This window comes from Labrus bergylta, chromosome 14 (genome assembly GCF_963930695.1).
Source record: "Labrus bergylta chromosome 14, fLabBer1.1, whole genome shotgun sequence".
NCBI lineage: Eukaryota > Metazoa > Chordata > Actinopteri > Labriformes > Labridae > Labrus > Labrus bergylta.
Window position 1 is genome coordinate 11,777,253 of NC_089208.1, and position 14,872 is coordinate 11,792,124.

Consider the following 14,872-nt stretch of genomic DNA (forward strand, 5'->3'; position numbering starts at 1 on the left):
AAAAGATGAGGCGTATCCATGACAACGTGTGTTCATATGCATCTAGGAAATACAAAAAGCGCGCCTCAGCTGCTCTGTCCCAAATTGCACTGAACAGCCCGCAGGCGAACTGCAATTACAGCTCCAAACAAGGTGACTGATTGGCACAGGTGGAGACTTCATTCCACGTGGATGAAGACATGTTCAATTTAGTGTTTCAATAAGGAAACCATATGTTGGATATTACTTCTAAACATTCTCAGTGAAAGAGATCTGGCTTCAAGCTATTACTTTTTTATTGATCTGAAATGGTAAAACAAATTGAAATGTGTGAGAATACTTAGGGGTAATGTGTGATTGCTGCACACATCAGAAAGGAAAACCTGCTTGTGTATGATTTGCCTCAATATTTTCTCTGGCATAACAGCACATATTTCCATGAAGACAAATCATGCAGTAAATGTCGTCAGATTTGCAAACCTTTTCAAGTCTGAGTTTCTTCTGATATTTTTTAAGAGTTCATGCCCTTGCTCATGTTTAAAATCGTCGTCAACTACACCTACAGTGTAGGAGAGAGCAGAAAGCGTTGGTGTAGTTTGAAGACTGGACAGTTCAGCTCACAGAGCCCCCCCAAACAACTGCGTCTATAAATAGTGTAACTTGGCTGCCTTTTCTCACTCTGCTCTCTGTGGCTGCTGCTCTCCCCTGTAGCATGGCCTGCCACAGCAGCACACAGCCGTCCAGCAGCCATACAGCACGAAGCGCTGGTGGTCGACACCCCTGACTCACTGGATCACATCAGCCTCGGTTCTGCTCCAAGTTTGCTCAGACCTGCGGCCTATGAGAACTTAGCAAAGATGGGGCATTACGAGCCAAGGCTCTGTGTTAGACATATTTGTTTGAAAATGTTATTTGTCTATATCCAAATGTCATCTTCATCCTAGGACCAGGAATGTGATTATTTTTGTAGCATGTAATCCTTTAATATGATCAGCAAACACAGGAGTAATTGCTCCTGACGGAAATTTGTAATTTTAGAGGAGTTTTAAAATAGTAGGGGCAGCAAAATAATAATAATTTTACTGCATATTGAAAAACAGCTATGGTCTGTGAGAGAATATACCATGATAAAAAAAAGTACACAGTTTTAGGAATTCTTTTTATCATATTCTTGTCACTGGATGTTATAAAGTTGAATGAGGACCGCCTCTGAGAGGACTTAACTTTGGGGACATTTGGTGTGACACACATTTTGCAGCGAAGGATTGAGATTTCACAACACCTCAGACATGTTTGACTCTGCCTATAAGCTGTTATAAATGCAGATATGTGGTTTGCAGAGACAGCAAAGATGAATCTAGTGATAAGAGGCTTGTGTAGATCTTTTGCACAGAGCACCCAACCCCTGGCGCAAATTTCTTTCAGTGGACTATACAGTATTCTCGTTTGAATCACGAGGTATTTGCAGGAGTTAGTTTCCATTCTTTGTTTCAAAAATATTTTATTCAAGGTTCAGGTTCAATATTAAGTCCAATAAATATTTATTTAAATATAAACCAATACCATTAAAGGAAACGCTTTCTCAAACAGCATGAAGAGCTTTTTGTTTTTGACATATATTCAATAAAAAGTATTAGACTTGGTGTTGACGCAGACTGCTGATGACGGGCAGGGCCGATGACAGCAGATGTTCTGATTTGACACTCATCAAAGTGAGTTACAAACCCATCAATACAAAAAAAAAGTAGTCGGTGAAGACAGCATTTCAGAGCTGGTTAAAGGTCAGGGGTAATATTTCGGCAAACATTCAACTTTAAACAGGAGTGTATGTGTACCTGTAACTGTACATGGAAGCTGTGAGCTGTTGAGATATTTTATTTGACGGTGCAGTATGTTTGATTATATCCTCTGAAGAACAGCAGGATAGATTCCAACACTTATTTCCCTACAGGAGCGTTTAGGAACGTTTTATCGTATAGTTAATGTATTTGATGTGATTTTTCAAAAGAGCTGGAAACTTAAAGCTGATTTGGAGTATAACACAAGTAGCGACTCCAGATCCAAAGTTAGTATCCTGCTCGAGTGCTGCTTGGAGTCAGACATGAGGAGACAGTTTATTAACTTTCTTGTTTGCCTGGACCACTAATTTTACACACCGTTTGTTCTGAATGTTGATTAAAATCGTCGGGGAGCCTATTGATTGCTTTTTATAATATATTTCACGTCACTTCTGGTTTGCAACGCTGAACACAGTGTCTGGCTGCTTTGCAGATCTCACTACAGCGAAGTGCCAATGAAGAGGCAGAAAAGCTTTAATTCAGGCTGCACTGCCTGTTTCCCACTAGAATCATGTTCCTGTGTTGCTTCCCATTAGTGGTGAAATAAAGTTAATACAGCGTTAGATTGTTCTGTTATTGTTTCCAGTTCAGATGGATTCAGAAATTGATTCCTCAACCTACAAGTTCACATTGACTTTATTAGGTGAAGTCAGTGGACATGACAACAGTACTAATCTCTGAATCGAGGTGTTTTAGCAGCACCCATTGCTAATAGGTTCATAAAATCAACAATGTGGCCATTAAGTCCTTAAAACACAAACATTAAGAAAACCAAGCAGGGCGAAAAAGAGCTCAGTGTCCTTCAACTTGGCAACTTCATAGGATTTCATTTTTTCTACAAGTTCCTTAAATTCCTACTTTTCAAAATCTGCCCCTGTCAACTGTAAGTGCTATTATTGTGAAGTGGGGCGCCTAGAAGCAAAAACAGCTTTGCCACAAAGTGGTAGCACAGACTAACACACAGAGTCCTGATGCACATAGCATGTCAAAATAGCCTATCAACTGTCGTATCGCATAGAGTTCTAAACCGCCTCTGGAAGAGACATTAGCACGCAAGCTGTGAACCAAGAGCTTCATGAATTAAGTTTCCATGGACGAACTGCTGCACACAATCCTCACAATGCCAAGCATTAACTGGAGAAGTGTAAAGCTCTGCAACTGGACTCTGAAGCGATGTCACCTTTTTTTATGACAAGGACAACCACTCTTCATTATCTGACAGCTTAAAGGATGATTCTGGGTCTGCCTGGTGCTAAAACAGACTAACTTTTAGAGTGCAAAAGGCTGACTTGAAGACCTGCAGTCAAGGCATAATGGTGTGTGTGTGTGTGTGTGTGTGTGTGTGTGTGTGTGTGTGTGTGTGTGTGGTGGGGTGGGGGGGGGTGCAAAATACAATTAACCATTTAGACGCCTAACATTTTGTGCAACTAGTTCGGGAAAGGTTACAAATAGTACCCAAGCAGTTTTGGACTGGAATGTAAATCTCATAGGTAATCCAAGTTTTGGTAATACCTTGCATCAACCTTCACTCTCAACGACTTTTTAAGAAACAATAATGTTTGTATTTCCTTCAATAATGATTAAATGAAGACTGCCGTTGAAGCGTAAAGTCTGAAATTCTCCTGGAAATCACAGCGCTCTCATAGGTGATGCCCTCACCTTTGACAACAGCGCCCTCTGCTGGAATTTCAATGCACATGAGGACAAAGACTTAATCTCAAATTCAGTTTCTTTCAGCAGGATAACATGCATTTTTTTTTTATTATTACTACATTATAAATAGTAACGTGATATTGAAAAATACTACTTCTGGCATGAATTTGTGTTAAATGCATGACGTGATCTAAAGCTTATTACACAAAAAGGCTGATAGTCAAAGATAGAATAGGAACATTCCTCAAAAGTTTTGCTCACATGCTGTTTTGCAGACTCACATCATCAGACTGATCCAAGAGTGCACTGGATAAAATCAAGTGATATTCTGTAAAGAATGTATTTGATGTGTTCATCTTCTGCTTGCTGTGAAGCAGTGAGTGTTTCTCTCAATATGTGTGATGCTCTTTGGTCTAGACTTTATTAGAATTTCCACTCGGCTCTCCATGAGTTTTACCTTGAGGCTTGAAACGCTGAACTCTTGCAAAATGTATTAGCACTCATGACAACTTGACAAATAGCACAATTATCTGGTTCATCATGATGTTTATCATCATCCATCCTATGACTGCACAGTTATTTTTGGATTGACCTCTATATAGATAGATAGATAGATAGATAGATAGATACTTTATTTATTTCTTCTATTGAGGGAAATTCAAAGCATCCAGTAGCAGGTAACAAAGACATACATGACATGAAACATTGTTACAAATTAACCACAAAACCGACATCCCCCTCCCATACATATATATTAACCCGAAAAAAGATTTAAAGAATACGCCTATAAGAACTTCTAAATACAAAATATTGATTTCTTTCCAAATTAAATCAAATAGGTCTTCCCCTTTGTACTGATGTAATATAAATAGAAACCCTATGGCATATAAACCTACTTCATCATAACAAATTCAACTTTGTCAGATAAATATGAGAAAGTTGTAAAAAATGTCATGCAAGAATCATATGGGCATTTTATTCTAATATCTGCTGTATCCAAAAACTCTGCTAACATATATGTTAATTTAAAAAAAAAATGTTTGGCTTTCATTTTTATAACAGACAATCAGCAGTTAGAAATAAATTGAGATTCATATCAAATCATGCATTGCTTCGTCATTATTTCTCAAAATACTGCTTAACACCATAGATTTGCAATCAACAATACTTTATTAGTTTGTAAAATTACAACAGAGGTCTCTTGAAAGCACAGGCATATTTGAACCATCACAAACTACTAGGAATAGTACTACTACTCTTTTCACTAGAAAGTATCTCCTTTTATTTAGAACATTTCTATTTGCATTTGATTTTTATTTTTAAATATCACTGAAAGTCTTTATATTTAAATATATATTTATTGAAGTCTGCAAGGTTTTATGTTATTAAAAAAATAGTTTCTGGGAGCGCTGGTGGCGCAGTGGTTAGTGCACACGCCCCATGTGTGGAGGCTATAGTCTTCCAGGCGGGCGGCCCAGGTTCAAATCCAGCCTGTGGCTCCTTTCCCGCATGTCATTCCCCACTTTCTCTCTTCCTGATTTTATCCACTGTCCTATCTCTACATTAAAGGCACAAAAAGCCCAAAAATAAATGTTGTTTATGCAGGGCACTGATGGACTAGCGGTTAGGTCACACCCTCTGTACAGAGGCTATGAGTGTCATTCCCCACTCTATCGCCGATTTCCTACTCTGCTCATTGTCCTACAAAAATAAATCTTAAAATATGTTTATATATATTTGATGTGACTCAAAATGTGAATGATCCTTTTCACCATAGAATTTGGTAATTGTTTGACTTTAAATCCTAAAGGGAACAACACAGACTATTCAAGGACAAATTTTAAAAGGGGATATCATTAAAATAAGGGTCAGAAGTTAAAGTGTTCTGTCTACATAGTTTCTGTGGTAAGGCAATTAAGAGAAAGCAAGAAATTGAAAAGCAGATTCCTAAGAAGAAACTATTGATAATTGCATTAAAAACAAAAAAATCTCTTTCCTTCCCCTTGTGCTAAGAAGTGCTTTTGTATTATTTGTTCAGCCCAAAACGTTGATTGAATTAAATACTTTGTCCATTAATATCTTCCAAAATTCTCTTCAAATAAAAGCCGTCCTCTAGTAACACAGATGTACTGAAATGGTGAAATGTTTTTGTTCAATTCACGAACACTGTGTCTGTTCTAAAGAGCCATTCTTTTTCTTTCTGTGTATTTCTTTGGCTCTGTACACATCATCACTGCCCACCTCTTGTACAAATTAAAGGTGTGTTTGCTGGCTCAAGTGACTCATCATCAGGTTTCAGCAGCCCGACTGCCTGTAGACAGTCCCACGCTGTCACGCTGTCACTCTGTCCCTCCTCCTCCGCAGAGTCCTCAGAGCTGTTAACCACTGCAGCACTGAGACTGTGGAGCTCTTCTAAAACAGACAGGAGCCTCGCTGACAAGAAGCAGACAAACCGTCGTTAAGATCGATGTGGCATTTTTGGGGGACTTGAAAATAAGAGTCTTATGCATGAAGCGTCAAGACACGACCTACCATCTGTATTTATGTCTGAAGGTTGTTCCCTTGGTGCTTGAGACTTTTGTACAGCTGTTGTCTGTGCTCTTGTATACTCAGACGTACTCTCTCTCTCAGCAACAGAGACCTGGATCAGGTTATGTGTTGTAATCATGAGGACAGAAACAACATTTTTCTCACAGTTTTCTTTTGCTTTGCGAAGTCTTACCAGCAGCAGGTTTTTGTCTTTCATGGTCTCCTTGGGTTGTTTAATCTGGACTTTATTTTTTATATGTTCAAACTCATAGTGGTGACTTTTTCTCATCTCATCCTGTTTCTTTCCTGCCACTTTTTCAAACTGACGCAAAGTCATAACTGCAAGAAACAACACAGTCGGATGGAAGACCACAGGGAAATGCAGCCATATACAGAGTAAACAATCATATTAGATCAGAGATATGACTCCACCCCCCTGCTTTAAGCTACTGTGGGCTGAGACAGCATGCTACTAATCCTGCTACCTGCTTTGGTGTGCTCTCTTCTGGCAGTATTGACCTGCTCCTCCATCTCTCTCAGCTTCTCAGCACAGTGGTCCTTGATCTCAGACACTCTCTCCTGCAGCACTGAAAAGGAAAAAACAAATGCATGATTCTTCAGGGCAGTAGCGTACACAATGAGAAGCACATGCTAATGCTGTTTCTGTACCCCAGGGCATAGACCGGATTTTATTGCATCTGTGAGCAAAAGTTCACATTTAATCGTTTTGATTCGTGTCATTTACATCAAACCCATGTGACCAGATCGTAAAACAGTAAAGCTAGAGGAATACAGTTAGGACCTGGCATTTCAAGAATACAAAATCAAACAATGAAGATGAAATGTTTGAACTGTTAAAGCAGAACTAATCAACACTATACAAGCATAACAATACTTAAACATTATATATGGCAGCAGTTTTCTGTAACCCATGAAAAGCTAAAAAAAAATTTTAATTCTTAACATCTAACACCAAATAGAACGCACACACAGTGAGCAAATATCTGTTTTAAAAAAGAGCAGCGCTATCTGCTGCAGCTTAAGAATCAGATATTTCCCTCAGGAATCAGTGTAACATCAAATAGAGCTCAAGAGGAGTACGAGTACTTGAACACAACTGCAGAATGTTAATAGTACTCTGTAACTGAAAGGAGTCCAAATATAATTAAATCAAATTATTTTTTTATTAAAAATGAAGGAACTTTTTACGGATCATTTTTGTGTAGTGATTCAGTGCTGTGTATTAACTTTTTTGAAATGCCCCCATGAAGCCAAACAATTAGTTAAGGGTAGTAGTTCAAAATGTGTACAAACACAATAGTGAGGTGCCAATATGAAAAACGTTTTGTTTGCTTCAATTATTCCTCCCACTGGCAAATTAAAGAGCAACTCCAGTTTAAAGTACATAAACTGAATGTGCCTAATAACGGTTTTTAAACAGTCATGAGAAAATGTGCTGTTATACCATTAATGTGGATTTAAAAGTAAGATATTTCCTAAATGGCCAAACTGGGAATATCATATTAGTATCGGTAACTGTCCCTGAACCAGTACAGTCAAGGTGCTCTTGAGTGTGTCACTTAATCCCCCACTGCTCCAGCAAAGCTGTGGAGCAGGCAGGAGGTGGTCAGGTGTGAAATGTGTAGGGCATTTCTGGAAATGAGCGGGGGTGCTCAGCCAGCTTTCCCTGGATAAGTCAAGGTTGAAAAACAGTCATGCCACAGCTGCTGCCTCACCACGTTCGCTGTGCTCCTGCTGGTTGAGGAACTCAAAGCGCAGTTTCTCCAGGTTGATTTCACTCTCCTTCAGCTGGGTCTGGATCTCCAGCAAGTTCTCTTCAGCCTCCTGTCTACCTGCCACAGCCTGACGGACCTCCATCCAGCTCTGCTCCAGCTCCTGCTGCTGCTGATGCACTTTGCCTTCATCTGAGGAGGATGTTAAAAAGATAAATGAGGCATCATGCAGATTAACTTATCATGTTGAGGCGTTGAGAGATATAAGTGTGCTCACGCTGTTCTTTTAGGTCAGCCAGTGCTCTCTCAATGAGCTCCGGGGTTCTTTTGAGTTCCCATGTGAGTTTGTCTCTCTCTTCACAGACCAAACGGAGCTCAGCGTGCAGGTTTGAGATGCTGCGGGACACACACAGACAAGATAGTAGAGAAAAATGGAGGTGCAAAAGGAAGCAGAAAGGGCCTGGTAGTGGGTTCGCGCACCAGGCCTGGCCGGTGTACGAGTCCAACCTATGGCTCCTTTCCCGCAAGTCATTCCCCACTCTCTCTCTCTCTCTCTCTCTCCTCAGTTTCAGACTCTATACATGGCCCTGGCAAACATCCCTTTGTTTGGACAGAGTAATAGAATAGTATAGTAATAGTAGGATCAAATTTACCACTCCAAGGATTAGCGCTGAAATGGTTAGATCATCAGATCGTTAATCTAAAATATCTCACTAGGAATTTTAATTAAGCGGACTGTGAAATTGAAAACATCTGTTAACTGCTTACAAATGAAAATAGATCCCTGACATTTTTCACTAGATGTAATAAATAAAATATTTTGAATTTGGAGGCTGTCGATCAGCCAAAAAGTGCAATTTGAAGACATGACTAGCCTTTAGCAATAAGAGGGTTAAAGATTGTCTTCTGAAGTACATACTTTACATTTTTTGTAATGAAATGCATGAGGGAATTACCAGGCAAACAGGACTAAAAGAAGACTTTACTTCCTGCAGGTCAGTAGAGATTGATTAGGAGCATTTTGTTGTGTAAAAATGACCTCATACCTGTCAGCAGCCTGTTCTGCATGTTTACTGGCCTGCTGAACTTTCTGCAGAGCAACCCTCCTCATGACCAAACCTGTCAAAACAAAAACATGATGTCCTTTTTTAACCTGATATGATATCCAAAGTGAGGCCCATGCAATCATCAAATTAACGGCCATTAAAATCACACCTTGGATTGTCTCCACTCGTCCCTTAGCAAAAGTTAGCCTCTGTGTTAAAGTGTTGAGCCTTGTTTGAGCTGCATCCATTTCTGCCACCTTGCTTTCAAATGCTAAAGTAAACCTGGGAAGCAAAGCCAAAGGGTGAATATATATATTTTACTGGAGAAGTTACCACACTGACGTGAAGAACACATTTGCTTTCCAACCGTTTTCCTTAGTAATGAATTCATCTTCTGATTTTGAATCCAGAGTATTTTGTTTTACCTCTGCACTGCTTCAGAAACAGATTCAAGATCAGCTTCTGCTTTTTGATTCTGTGACTTCAGCTGAGAATTTTCCTTGTGAGCCTGGGCCAAGTCCATTTTCAGTGTCTAAGAGAAAAGACAAATTCAAACTAAGTCAAAAACACAACATATCATACACAAATAACACTGTGATTCTCAGTGCTAAGAATATCTTACTAGCCAGCTGCTGTTCATAACCTCAAGTACGACTGAGACCAAGCAAAGTTTTCATTGAGTCAGCATTGTGTGCAGGGGTACAAATGAACGTGCATTTATCACTCTCCTATGCAGCCCCAAATTTATCTTGCATCATCAAATATTAAGACACCCACGTAAATCACATCGCTTGCTGTGGTACTAACCTCCTTTTCCACTCTTTCCAGGTCCAGCTCAGCTCTCCTGTTATCTACACTGTGTTGGAGCACACTAGTCCGGTGCTGCTCCTGCTGGAGCTGCTGCTCCATGGCTCTTACCTAAATCAGAGACCAGGACAGAACCACACTTTAAACATAGACTCAAAGACATTGAGCATGATAAGTTTGCTATGACATAACATCAGATGACTGTCTTCATACGTTTGAAAGAAGTTCATTCTTCTCTCTTTTTGATTCAATGTCCTTTGAGCGAAGCTGGACACACAACTTGAACACTTTCTCTCTCCAGAGCCGGAGCACTTGAAGGCTTTCTGATCCATTCTTCAGAAGTGGTTCTTTCAAGGTCTGTTGAAACATAAACACATATATGTCAAACACTCCAGCAGTAAATGCAAAACATGAATATGAATAATAGTACAGTAGTATATATCACTAATTAACCTTGGCATTTCCAAGACATAATCCAGCCCTTTAAAACCATGTGTCCCTTTTCTGCCACATATATAATATCCTGCCAGTAGTTTTAAAAACAGTCTCTGCTGTTAAATTAATCACTGAGCTACAGTAGTACAATGTCTGACAGGAACTTCAGAATCCAAGCAGTCAACTAGGACAATTACTTCTCAAGGAATGTCCAAGTTTATAAAAGGGTTGGCATTTATGGGAACTATGCAAAATGCACTTTAAAATAACACATTCAAAAGTATGAAAAAACATTGCTGAAGTGCTGAAGGGTCAGACTGTAAATACACAACATTTAGAAAAGCACCTCAGGTGAAGTGAAACCCCAGGGTATGGTTTAGAAAATGTTAGGTATAATCATCCTCCATGGAGTGGATTCAAGTTTCTTAGAGCTAAGATAAAGCTTGATAATTTTATAGCCAGGAGACACTAACACATATTTAAAAGTGTATGTTTTGTCGGGTAAAGAGATATGATAGAACTCACAGTCAGTTCAAATCCTTACACAGTTCCATTCAAGAAATGTACGTATAGATTCAACAAACAGTAACATATGTGACACCTCTTATGAACATAGAAGTGACAACTTGAGAGTATCATCTGGATTCAGATCACAGATAGCAATGGTCAATGCTATTTTGGTTTAGTAACAGGATAGACTGCAGTGTATATAGTAATTACTCAGCCTGGTGGGCCTCATTGAAAGGACTTCTAATAGCATTTTGGAGAGGTGGAGTTGTTATTCTCTGATCAAAACATCGAGCGACTCCAATCATAAGCTGTTAGCCGTTACATGCATTTGTTGCTATTATCTAGATTTGATTAAAAGGTTTAGATTGCAGTACAGCGTAGCACTGAAGCATAGCATGAATCACTGATAAAAACAGATGTTTTCTGACTAAAAAGATCTAAGTCTTTGAATGAAGTCAACACACTGCTATAATCATGTTCTTCTTTAAGATGCATTTAACACAAGTACTCTGTGATAGGGATAAATCAATCACAGATGTTTGTAAAAAAATATATTGGAAACAAGAAAATCTTGTTTAAAGCCTAATGAAGAAATCATTGTTTCAGTCTGCAAGCAGCAGCACAACTGGTGGTTTGTTTTCAGCATAGGTTGGTATCATCCATTGCTATCTAAAGAAAAAAGACTGACCTTCTTAATCATTTTCTCTTCTTGGAGGGCCAGTATCTCATTCACAGAGTGAAGCCTGACAGTCAAAAGCTCTGTGGTCTTCTGGAGAGATGTTTTCTCTTTGTTCAGCCTCTGACAAAATCAAAAGCATTATAAGGTTTGCTATATAGTTCAATGCATGATCATTCATAGATCTAGCTCTTGATTTATCCAACAGTTTATGCTTAAACATGCTGAAATGAAGATTGTTTTAAGCTTCATCCCCAAAGCAATTACTTTACAGTAGGATGATTGTAATCAATACTGTTTATATGGTCCCCACCTCAACAGCGTCATTTAATCGTTCCTTCTCTCCTTTCTCTGGGGCAAGCTGACCAATGTAATTTCTGAGGCTATGCAGTGTTGCTGATTGTGTTTCAAACGCTTGTCCCATTTGGCTGAAAAATAAACAACAAACCCGAAAAGAAAATCATAGAATCTGACTGCACAGTGCGTTAAATGTGTAGCTGGGTTCTTTTTTTAGACTGAATATTGCACCTTAAATGTTCTTTCAGCTCGTCTCTCTCTGTAGATATCACCACCAGATTTTTTTTCAGCTCAAGCACCTCTGAGGTCATTGATTGAAGTTTGCCGTGTAGTTCTCTGCTGGTAATGCTTGCTGCATCCAGCTCTGCACTGTGGTAAGCATTAGACTGTTGAAGCTGAAAGTAATGAGAGAGAGAAACAATGAAAGGTTTGAAAGATATAAATTCTAACCTGAATACAAATGATTTCCATTAAGAAGTGGGAATGTCAGAAGTACAGATCATTTTCAGTAAAGCACTGTGCTACATACTCCCTGTTTTACTAAAGAATATTACAGCATAGCAGAGGCCCATTAATATGGGGTCTCACATGCATGGTATTGAGCAGAAGTCATTTGAATCAGTATGCAAAAGGTTTAAAACAGTTTAAAATTCCTTTCAGAGATTGTGCCACACACCTCGACCTTATGCTTCTTGCGCATTCCCTCCAGTTGTTCTGATAATTTAAGAGTCTGCTGTTTGGCTTCCTCCTCAGCTTGTAACCTGCTCATTTCAGCTTTCAGGACAAGCTCCCGGGAGTCCTCTTTACTCCTCTCTAAAGCACTTCTCAGCTTTGCAATTTCCTCACAAGATTCTTCCTCCAGTCTTTCAAGCTGCAAAATAGAAAAAGTGAAACATGGAAGAATCCTCATAAATAAAAAGTAATTAATGTTGAACTTACAAGACCAAGACTGTCAGATGACTATAAGCACTTATAAAGATAACAAGCTTGTTCAATAACACCAGACTACAAACTGCTGAAAAGAATTAGAGGTACCCGTAACTCCCAGGTGATCTCTGTCAACAACAGTGTCATGATGAAACTTAGTCAGTAAACAGCCTTACCTGTGATCTTATATTCTCCTTCTGTGCACTGCTTTCACTGAGTTCCTTCCTGATTTTACCCAGTACTACATTAGCCTCATGTAGCTCTTTGCACAGTGCTTCCAACTCCTGGCTCTGTCTGTCAAACAAAGGTTATACCATGTTCAGCTTGTTCAAAATGATTCATCTAAGTGATTCACTAAGTGTTATGTAAAGAATGTCTGACCAAACTGTAAAAAGACTTGATTGCATAACAACATAAGCACTTCTCCTACCTGTTCAGTTTGTAGTCTCTGTCCCTCAATTCGTCCCTTTGTCTCTCTGCAGTCTCCTTCAGGGCCTCCACCTGCCCCTTCAACCGCTCAGCTTCGGCCTTGTGCTTCTCCGCCTCCGGGTGCCAGCCTGACTCCCATCTAGACCACTGGTCACCTTTTCCTGGACACCTGCATTTCGAGGGAGTAGTTATTCATGTACCTAATTTACTATCCAACTGACTATAATTGTAAAATATATTGTTAAAATATCTGTATTTGAACATACAGCTGGATACCTTGGCCTAAGGTCGGAAGGATGATCCACAGCAACCCCTACTCCTCTGTTTTTTCTTTGTGACATTAAGATCCTCTGATTTTCCCTCTTCAGCTCCAAGATTTCCTGCTGGGCCTGGGATATGGCGAGCCATGGGTTGGCAGGACTGGAATGCTCCTCTGATGGTAACGATGCTGTACTTGGGTTTATCCACGAAATGGATGACGATGGGTCTTGGATCTTTGCGCTTCTGTTTGCTACGACAGGCTGGACCCTCGATGTAAAATGCGATGGGGGTATCAACTCTTTCTGGATACTACCTAAATTACATAAAATAATGTGTTTTTGCTCGCATACTTAGATATCCTTGCTTCGTGTTCCTCTATGTTAATATAATCCACTAACATAAGATGATAAATCACACTCAACAAGTACTCACTCTTTAAGTCTAAGGAAGTTATACAGTAGGCTAACGTTAGCTCGCTAAGATCATATCAAACTCTATATTTAGCTGAATTGGAAGCTAGAACAGGTGACTTACTTGAAAGTGCTGATGACGTGAAGTCATTTGGAACTATGAGCCTTTCGTTTCCCAAATTGTGTCCGTCCATGTTCAGTAAATATCACAGGAAACGTAAACAGTAAAACACTCCGTTGTTGTTTTGCTCTTCTTTATTCTCCCGCGAGTCCCGTCAAACGTCGTTGCTAAGTTACGGGCTACCACGGTAACCTGCAAGAGCTTTACGCTTTAGCTAAACTTTTAAGCACTCTTTTAATACTCGAACAACGAGTTGGTCAAACATGCGACTGCTAATAGCATCCAGGCAAATATATTTACTTATTTTTGACTTATATTAAATGAAATGGTTTGTCAAAAAACAACTAACACAACCTCGCGGTGCATCACGGGAAAGAGGAAGGAAGGTCAATATGACTTGGTAGTTATGCCCAGATGTTAGACTTGCAGGGTGGTCTTTCACCAGCCCGTGTTGTATTGAAGTGTCGCTTCCGTTATCGATAATCCTGTAGTGGCTCTATTCTCTACAATGGTTCGTGCATTGTTAATTTAACAAGGAAGGTTAAAGTAGAGTACAAAACCCGGGTGAAAGTTTTCCTGACAGTCGAAATTCAGGACATCTTACATCCAATTCACATTTTGGTGCACAACCAATGTAATATTAATACTAATATTTACAGTCTATGTGCACAACGGTGGCGAGTCTGCGTTTCTGTCGGCCTATTTCATGATAATGTATACTTTATTGATCCCGCGAGGGGAAATTCGTTTTTACACTCTGTCTAGTTAACATGCTACACAAACATAGGCTGAAATACACACACATGCACAAACAGGATCCTATGGACATGCACTAATGGAGAGGTTTCAGAGTGAGGGAGCTGCCCACAGTGGGCGCTCCTGAGCTGGTGGGGTGGTTAGGTGCCTTGCTCAAGGGCACCTTGGCAGTGCTCAGGAAGTGGACTGGCACCTCTCCAGCTACCAGGCCACTTTCTGGACTTGGTCTGTGCTGGGACCAGCGACCCTCTGATTCCCAACCCAAGTCCCTACAGACTGAGCTACTGCCGCCCAAAGTTGGGGTTGTTCTGGGATCTAGCGTCTTTGATTGAGACGATTGAGAGAGTCAATTCAGCTGGGAATCCCTAGAGTTTGGGCAAGAAAAAAAAATAAATAGTAAGTCTATATTATAGCAGAGTCCAATTTCATCAATACAAGCACATGCAATGTGAAATATTGGAAGGA

At 39.7% G+C, this 14,872-nt stretch overlaps 1 protein-coding gene across 1 annotated transcript; it reads right to left on the reverse strand.

Annotated features, from left to right (window-relative positions):
• Positions 1 to 4,621: 4,621 nt before the first annotated feature.
• cchcr1 (coiled-coil alpha-helical rod protein 1) lies at positions 4,622 to 14,028 on the reverse strand. Its single transcript, XM_020630254.3, has 19 exons — positions 13,655 to 14,028; positions 13,136 to 13,433; positions 12,861 to 13,028; positions 12,607 to 12,724; positions 12,180 to 12,374; positions 11,735 to 11,898; positions 11,520 to 11,634; positions 11,219 to 11,329; positions 9,799 to 9,942; positions 9,586 to 9,696; positions 9,204 to 9,310; positions 8,948 to 9,060; positions 8,779 to 8,851; positions 8,010 to 8,128; positions 7,736 to 7,924; positions 6,485 to 6,586; positions 6,193 to 6,338; positions 6,003 to 6,111; positions 4,622 to 5,903 (listed from the first exon to the last, which is right to left on the reverse strand). Exons 1-19 carry the CDS (start codon positions 13,722 to 13,724, stop codon positions 5,701 to 5,703), a joined length of 2,655 nt encoding a protein of 884 aa, XP_020485910.3. The 5' UTR covers positions 13,725 to 14,028; the 3' UTR covers positions 4,622 to 5,700.
• Between the last annotated feature and the right edge of the window lie 844 nt (positions 14,029 to 14,872).

What these genes read in the sequence shown, in the direction of transcription:
- cchcr1 (XM_020630254.3), bottom strand. Translation starts at nt 13,724, where the DNA reads ATGGACGGACACAATTTGGGAAACGAAAGGCTCATAGTTCCAAATGAC. An exon ending in CACGTCATCAGCACTTTCAA is followed by an intron (nt 13,434 to 13,654) that starts GTAAGTCACCTG and finishes TATGTAATTTAG; the next exon opens with GTAGTATCCAGAAAGAGTTG. An exon ending in GGCTGACCTAAAAGAACAGC is followed by an intron (nt 7,925 to 8,009) that starts GTGAGCACACTT and finishes CATCCTCCTCAG; the next exon opens with ATGAAGGCAAAGTGCATCAG.